The 8,154-nt window shown below is 45.1% G+C and overlaps 1 protein-coding gene across 3 annotated transcripts in view; it reads right to left on the bottom strand.

Annotated features, from left to right (window-relative positions):
• Positions 1-6,107, bottom strand: part of FANCL (Fanconi anemia complementation group L) — a 73,927-nt gene extending 67,820 nt beyond the window's left edge. For 2 of the 3 annotated variants that reach the window (XM_019516651.1, XM_019516652.1), the window contains exons 1-3: positions 5,976-6,107; positions 4,429-4,487; positions 1,684-1,744 (exon numbers count right to left, since the gene is read on the bottom strand). In XM_019516651.1, the coding sequence (XP_019372196.1) occupies positions 1,684-1,744; positions 4,429-4,487; positions 5,976-6,065 (210 nt within the window). In that variant the 5' untranslated portion in view covers positions 6,066-6,107. The remainder of the gene's footprint in view (positions 1-1,683; positions 1,745-4,428; positions 4,488-5,975) is intronic. The other variant, XM_019516655.1, reaches the window with a different exon arrangement.
• Positions 6,108-8,154: the final 2,047 nt, after the last annotated feature.

The following is an 8,154-nucleotide window of genomic DNA, read 5'->3' as shown; positions in this document are numbered from 1 at the left end:
GAAGCAAAAACAAATAACTTTACTGGAATATGCATTTACTTAGCTATATGATGTACTACGTATAAAAATCATACTGAGCAAAAAATAATCAAAATACATTGTTTCATTAATTCTATAGTTATTATAATGAAATGTACATTTCCTTTTTCAGATTTATAAAACAAAATCTATCCTTCTTGAGCAATTTGACAGTACATCCAATGCTTCATTGAATGTTATTGCTAGACATGGATTAATGTTTCCACACTGTGTTAATGGTTTTAGGTAGAGTTAAAAACTGTCTGCAAGGCCGTAAAATAGGGGCAGCATTACCAGGAACAGGTAACAGACGTCAGAATTGCAGAAGAAAGGCTGGCTTGATTAGTGGAACATTAATACCAATAAAAGGGAGAGGGCTGTTAACACCTGGGGAATGAAGAGTTTAGGAGGGATCGGGTAATTATAATTAGAAATGCACTGATACATTGGTCCATATTGTATCGGCACCAATAAAAGGAAAATTGACATTATCAGCAATCAGCTTTTTTTGGCAGGTATAGTCGATAACGTCACTGATAAATGCTGTGTGCACGTGCACAGCCACAGCACACATGCAGCCAGCCCGGCAGCTTGGGGAGCAGCATCCAGCTGGTAAGTCTGTTGGAGACCAAAGGCCAGGGAGAGTGAAGAGGTACGCTGGGGGTGGCAGATTGAGGCCTCTATGGTGGGAGAGGAAACAGGGCTGAGGCAGGGTGCTGGATGGATCCCCGAGTGACTCATCCCAGGCGGCATGGGGAGGAGGGCTCAATCCCACCACTGTGTGCACCCGCAGGGGAGGCAAGGAGGGCAGTGTCCCCTGGATCCATGTGTGGGGCAAGGGTGGCTTGTTGCTGCAGGTGGAGCCAGGCTCTTCCCAGCAGGGAGATTGGATTAGGTCTGTGCTCAGGGCAGGCGGTGGTGGCAGTGCTGGCAGGGGGAGCTACAGTGAATTTTGGGGTGGCTGTAGCCCCCACCCCTTAGCCACCCCTTCCAGCGCTGCCGCTGCCCACCCTGAACGCAGCCCTGCCCAACTCCCATCGCTGGGAAGAGGCTGGCGCAGCACCCAGCCCAAGCCCACAGTGGCAGCCCACCCACTCTGCTTGGTACACAATCTGGGAGGCACACCCCCTTGGCTCCATCTAGGGTGTATGCAGCAGTAGGATCCACACCCCTCCCCACCTCCTGACTCACAGTTGTGTCCCATGTCTCATCCCAGCTAAGCAGCACCTGCCTCTGCCCCAGCCCCACTCCCTCCCTCTCAACAATCTTCCCCCTCTCCCACCACACCCTTTCCCTTCCCCACAACAGACTTACCAGCCGGACACTGCTCTCCAAGCTGCCAGGCTGCATATCGGCAAATCAGATTGGTATCGCCTGCTATGGCTTGTTAATAATCAGCCATCAGTATCAGCCCAGAAAATCTTTATCAGTGCACTCCTAATTATTATAAGCCATAGGGACAAGCGACTGTCTCACTGCTGCCTGAGTAAAAATGCTAGAAATCAAAGAGGTGCAACTGTACCATTGTATCCCTCCTCTTGCATCTGCACCTGTCTTTACTATACGAGTGGAAGGTTCTCGTTAATACTTCTGAAGGGTCAAACAGTACAAAATTTAGAAAATTCATACGTACAGCTCAAGAAAGTTTCTATAAAAAGAGTATACCTGTTTTAGAATCTGACGATATCCATGCAATAGCCTCTTTAGCTGCCAGCTGCACTGTATTCTAGAAATAGAGGATTCATACAGTTTTAACCTGAATCAAGTGATCTTTTAACAAGAAAGTATGTGAGAAAAAACCGTGTCTTATAATTTAAGAGGATCAAAAAGTTCCTTTTCCCAAAAAACACAAGAACAAAACAATATTTTCAGACTACTTTAATTGAGTTTTTCCACTCAATGAGTTACTTACATTTTTAAATGTCATTCTGTCTACAGCTCTTTAAAAATTAATAAGTAGACATTTACCTATAAGCCAGCCTCAATTCCATGATGAAAACAACATAATTCTTACAAGTCAATATGGTTTCATAAAAGCCACTAATATTTTAAAAATGGTATTCTGAAAATGTCAGCGTTGACTGCTACACATTTGAGTTGGGATACTTAAGAGTGCAATTCAAATATAATATTTAAGAAGTATAAACATTAATAGTTTGCAGGAGCAAATTAGTTGTTGCACTGTAATCTTGTGAAAATTAAATTCTTTTTTTTTATTCTACTAATCTCCAGAGAAGAGAAAAGCTAATTGCAATATTGTTCAAAGGAATAAAGCTGAACATCTTGGACTATGCTTTTCAGGGCAGTGTCCATATCTTACAGCTGTGGTGCTCAACCTCTGGCCCATGGACCAGATCAGGCTGGCAGAGGTTTGTGATCTTACCCACAGGGCTTTGCACAGGTCAGAAAATTAAGCAGCAGGGTAGAGCAGTAGCAGCATTAATTGCTACCGAGGTGCGAAAATTAACACGACCCCTCTCCACTTCTGCCAAATTTCTGGGCCCATGGGAAACCCCACAGTTTGGATGACATGGCCCCATATGCCAGATGATACACACGTGCAGGATCCGGCCTTCAAATAAGTCCCGCACCATTCACTCTGTCCACGGTGGGACAGGCTTAGCACCACTGTCTTATATAGTATTTGCATACTGACTAGAGTAATGGGTTCACCATCTTACCTGGACTCATACTTTCAACAATAATACCAACATTCATCACAATCCTTATGAACTATAACTAACTAAAAATCATTGCCTTTGGACAGAAGTTGTATATTAGTTCTAAGCCTAAAAGTTTTTGCTGTAACTATGTGTGAAGTAGGTTCTTTGAGCCACATTTGTATAATTTGAGTATAGTTACTTTTTAAAAACGTGTTAGACATTAGGGCTGTAAGAAGCTTTAGTTGCTGATTCAATTCCACGAAGATTCAGCCCGATTTGGTGGCTGAATTTGCGAATCCAAATCAAATCAAGAGACGCTTTAACCTCTCCGAATTGAATCGGAACCCTCCAAATCGATTCAGAGAGATTCAATGATTCAGCCATAGACACAGCTATAAATGTTTTTTCTACATACTTCAAGGTACTGGGCGGCTCATGAATGCTGAGATGGTGGGGCATATGGAGCGTGGGGGGGGGGGGGGGTCCCCAGTGCACTTGGTGACAGATCCGGAAGTGGACCAGAAGCATTTCTGGTCTACTTCCAGGTCCGCCACAGAGCGTACGGGGACCCACCCCGGCAACTGGTGCCCCCTGAGTCTGGAGGGTCCGCTTCCAGGTCTGCCACGCATGCGGGGGGGGAGTGAGGGGGGCATGCGCTCCTGTGGGACACTTCATCTGCCCCACCATCTCAGTATTTGCATCCCGCACCTGGTACCTCGAGGTATGTAGAAAAAACATTTAAAGCTATGTCTATGGCCTAATCGCTGATTCTCTGAATCAGCATCACATCTTCAGATTCGGCCATACCAAATCAACGAACCGAATACGGCCCACTTCACACGCCCCTATTAGACATTTATGTAACTTCTACTGAACATGCAAAAAACTTTTGTCTCTGGAAACTTAAAATAACTTTTTTCCAAAACTGAAGACTTGCAAAGAGCTTAATCCTTAATAAAACTAATTGACGTCATGTTTGCAGAAAATTTATTTAGAAATATTACACCTTTTATAAAGTGTTATTTTAATTTTTATTAATTTTTATATCATCCTGCACCTCAGATATGACAAAAAGAAACCCAGCATGTCTGGCAGTCTTACACTACCTGGTGTTCCCATCCAAGATTTTGGATACACTCTAGGCACACAAAAACTCACAGCAAGCTAATGTTCATTTGATCCTCCAATTTATAGATCATTCATACAGAAGTACATTTGATAGTGTAAAGTAAAAAACACCCCTTAATAAAGTAAAATCAATATTTAAAAAAATAATACATATTCTGTTGCATCTACAAACAGGGCAAAATGACGTTTGTTATGGCAGGGAAGGGAAAGACATGACTTCTCTCTCAAATATAATTTTGCATTAACATTAATTTAACAGCGAATTTCCTTGATACACCTCCAGTTTAAGTGACCTCTCAAAAACATTTGCTTACTGACATAGTTTATGTATGTCTTTGTATAAAGGAGTACCAGCAATGAATTCTTACAAACTTATTGTAATGTAAGCCATGAAGTTTATCAAAGCTTATTACTACTCACCAAGAATACCAAGAATATGGTGGAGGGGGAATCAAAGATGTGACAGATTACTGTTGCCAGTTAGGTCACAAATAGTAAGAACTGCCAATATCTATTTATAAATGCATACTTACACACATCATCACTGCCTACATTACAGTGCAGTCACAGAAATGTAAGCACATTTCTCATGTAGTAGAGAAAAAAAATAATACCTCACCTTGCATTTTTCAGCTGAAAATCTGATGGCAATAATATTCTTATATGGAAATCTCTGCCCTATAAAATAAGTTTAGTTGAAGCAACTGAGATACAAATTCACATAGAGAGACATTTCTAGTTTCTCTAATGGTAACTACTAAGAAGGGAAAAATGGCATGCATTTCATTTATATAGAAAATGAGTCATCGCACAGAGAATTTCTTCAATCTTAAAAAGCACTGTTGTCAGGTATAATCATTATTAATTTGTGCTTTTAATTCTGATCTTGAACTAGTCTCCTTCCACTATTCACAAAATAAAGTGAAAATTCTTAAGTTCATGTAACTAAACAGATAACAATCACTGAGAATTAAAGAATTATCAATAAAAATTAGGTAGTAAACAAGCAACTGCGTTTGACCCAAGCCTCACTGAAGTAAACAGAAGTCTTTCTTCAACTCAAATTCAGGTAGTTCGGACCCTTTAAGCAAAATAATATTACACTGATTAGACTTGGGCAGTGATTTGACCCTGTACAGTTTTAACAATGTAAGTATACCTAGTTCCAATTATGTGAAATGAAACTGGCAGGTTAGCACCCCGCCCCCCCCCCCCAAAAAAAAAGGATGTGGGGGGGCTCTTTCCCACATACCACACACTTATGGCATAGTCAGTCTAGATTTAAGATTCAAGTCTTCCCTTTCCATCCCTGTATGAAGAGTAATAGTTAATATTGGTAGTGTTGAGGCAACCTTGATCCCATGAATGGGCCAGAGGGCAAGAATATTTGTGGGTGATATCTTTTGTTGGACCAACTGCATGGATGGGATAGAGCTGTGCAGGCTTTGGGGTATTTTCACAGTGCCCTTCCTCAGGCCTAAGGGACAGAAGCCGACACAGCTAAGTAACATCTACCTTTAAACTGTTGTCCCTGAGCATGGCACCTTGCTGAGATAACCAGGGCAGTTCAATTCTTATTTTGGAGTCAGACTTTAGATTCATCTCTCCAGGGGCATCAACCTCAAATCGGTTGGAGGACCGCATTCCCCACCTTTTCAGGTGCCTATGCTTTGACACCGGTGGACCTAGCAGCACCACAGGCAGAAGTGCCTCCAGCAGTGGTAGGACTTCCTGTGGCGGCAGGGAACACCCCAACCTTGTTGGGAGTATGTGTGTGCATGGGACTGTGTCCCTCCACAGGCACACAGGCAGGAAACAGATGCAATCCCGATCTGGGAAAGGAGCGGGCAAGAGCCTCCTCCACTCCATTCTCAGTCAAAGAAAACTGGGGAAAAGCCCCCAGTCCTTTCCCCATGCCCAGCAGCGTCAGTTTGGGGAAGAGGCAGGATGCAGCAGCAGCTGCTGCTAGCACCACAGGAAGCTCCCCCACTGCTGCCAGAGCCAGAAATAAATTCCCTGGGCTGGGCTGGGCTGGGCTGAGCTGGGGCAGCGGGTGAGAGCTGGAGGTATGGAGATCACCCGAGAAGGGGCAAGAAGTGGGGCAAAACCCCCGCGCCCATTCGCGGCCCGAGGAGCCTGGTGCAGGGGGAGGGGAGGTGGTGGTACCTGCGCGGTGACGAAGCCCTCGTAGGCACTGCCCCGGCGGTCCTGGCGCAGCAGCAGCGGGCAGAGGCGCAACAGCGCCCGTCCGGCCATGCTGCCCCCCCCCCCAGGCCCGCTCGAATCCGGCGCGCTTCCCGCGACCCCGCCCTGCCAGGGAGGGACCGCGCATGTGCGCCGCCGCCCTTTGGAGCTGGCGCGCGGGCTCAGGGGCGGCTCCGGCGCGGGGTCACGTGTCCTGCGGGGGGGCTGGAACAAAGCCCCTGAGCGACTAGCCGTTGTTGGCTCGTCTTGGCTGTGTCGCTTGGGTGGGGGGTTGCGTCACTCCCGCGGTTGGCTCCTTGCCGTGCGGGGAGGAGGGGGCTGAGTGGTGCCTAGCTATGTGTGTGGCCACCACCACCACTGAGTAGGAAACAATCCAGTTCTGCTCTCTCTTCCTGAGGAAAAAAGTTGTTGCCCCTTTAGGTTCTTCTGGTCCTTGTTTTTAAATCAAGATTTTTTTTTTGCAAAAAAACTAGTTGGTCTCATAAAAGATATCCAATAATCAAAGGAAGAGCTACATTCTTCACATTCCTGAAAAGTCGACTTCAAGAACAACACCAAAAATCATGAGAGTTGGCAACACTGGCTATCACCTCTGCCATGAGTTCTGACCCCTCTTATCCTTGTCCGGCACAGCTAGGAGCCCCAGCCAGGCTGAGGCGCTGTTGTGTGGGTCACTTGATGGCAGTGATTCGCAAGCAGGGTGCCTTGAAATGCTTTCTAAAATCGTGCTAGACATTTATGAAACGTCTACTGAACATGCAAACAGCTAGGAAAGTTTGGCCTTTTGTCTCTGGAAACTTAGAATCACTTTTTTCCAAAACTGCAGACTTGCAAAGAGCTTAATCCTTAATGAAAATAATTGCCTATGGCATGTTTGCAGAACATTTAATGTCACGCAGTCTCAGCACTGTAGGGTGCCACGCAGTCTCAGCACTGTTAGTTGTGCCCAAATGCGTCGCAAGATCAACCCAGAGATTTGCAATAGGAATCCGGAGTATTGAGAACATTCTGCCTTGATTTCCAGTAGGACTCTTGTAGGCTTTCTGAGCTCTTTTGACAGAACAATTACTCTTATTATTTTCCTGTAGTCCGAAAACAAGTGAAAACCAGGAGCTGGCATCTTCGAAGGAGGGCCTTTGTTCTATTGAGGGGTGTCTTGAATCTATCCAGGGGTGCCTTGAGCCCTAGACGATTGAGAACCACTGCAATACGGATACAAGGAGTGGGGCCATGCCTCAAAGCGCTTGCAATCTGGTAGGCAGGCAAGTCAGAGAAAGTGCGGAGAAAAAGTAGCCTTCCCATTTTAGGAGGTCCAAAAACATTCAAGATAAAAACATGACCTATTTCCCCTGGGTCAAAGCTTTTTCCTCTGGGGTTCTACAGACATACAAGCCCATTCAGCATTGTTTACTACAAAGCTTGGAGCAGGGTGCCATACTTCCCATTTTGCCACCAGTTTACTGAGTGATTATTTACTGCTCCACCCCACTTTGAGGTGTAATGTTTTGCTGCAGGTGCCACTTTTTACAAGAGATGTCAAGGCAAGGCCTTAAGACATTTCTTTACAAATTCAATAGCAAATGCTGCAAAAATGGGTGGTCAAACAGGTGCTTTCCTGTGTTCTTGATGCTAGTTAATGTCATGCAAATGTCATTGTTGTTTGGTTTATTATTAGTGATATTGAGTATGGCTGATCTAGCAGTCATGCCTATTCAATTTCCTTGCTTTGAGTCCTGACCCTTGAAAACATGAAATTTTACTTATCATGTCAGGCAACATTTTGCTTTTCTGATTTTTACTTTCCCCTCACATATGTGTAGCAGACTCACCTTTCAGAGCCTGGGTTGAATACCAGGCTTGAGAGTCTGCTGTTTTGATTGGTGGAGCCCATCCACCAATCAGGAGGCACCAAGAGAATGAAGTCACGCACCTTTACTGAGGAGAGGGGGAGAAGAGCCCCTCCGGACCTGATTGGAGACTACAGCACTGTCAGATCTGGAAGACTTCAGGGCCAGAGCCCTGGAAAGTATAAAAGGAGCTGTATGCCTAGCATGAGGGAGATGTGTCCAGGATGGAGAAGAGAGAAAAGCAGGGCTTAGAAGAGCTGATGAGAGCTGCTCAGCAGGGCGAAGCAGTAGCT

The sequence above is a fragment of the Gavialis gangeticus genome, unplaced genomic scaffold (assembly GCF_001723915.1).
Source record: "Gavialis gangeticus isolate Ggan-Ray unplaced genomic scaffold, GavGan_comp1, whole genome shotgun sequence".
Lineage (NCBI taxonomy): Eukaryota > Metazoa > Chordata > Crocodylia > Gavialidae > Gavialis > Gavialis gangeticus.
Note: the sequence above shows the minus strand (reverse complement) of the source record. Positions and strands in the feature narration are given on the sequence as shown.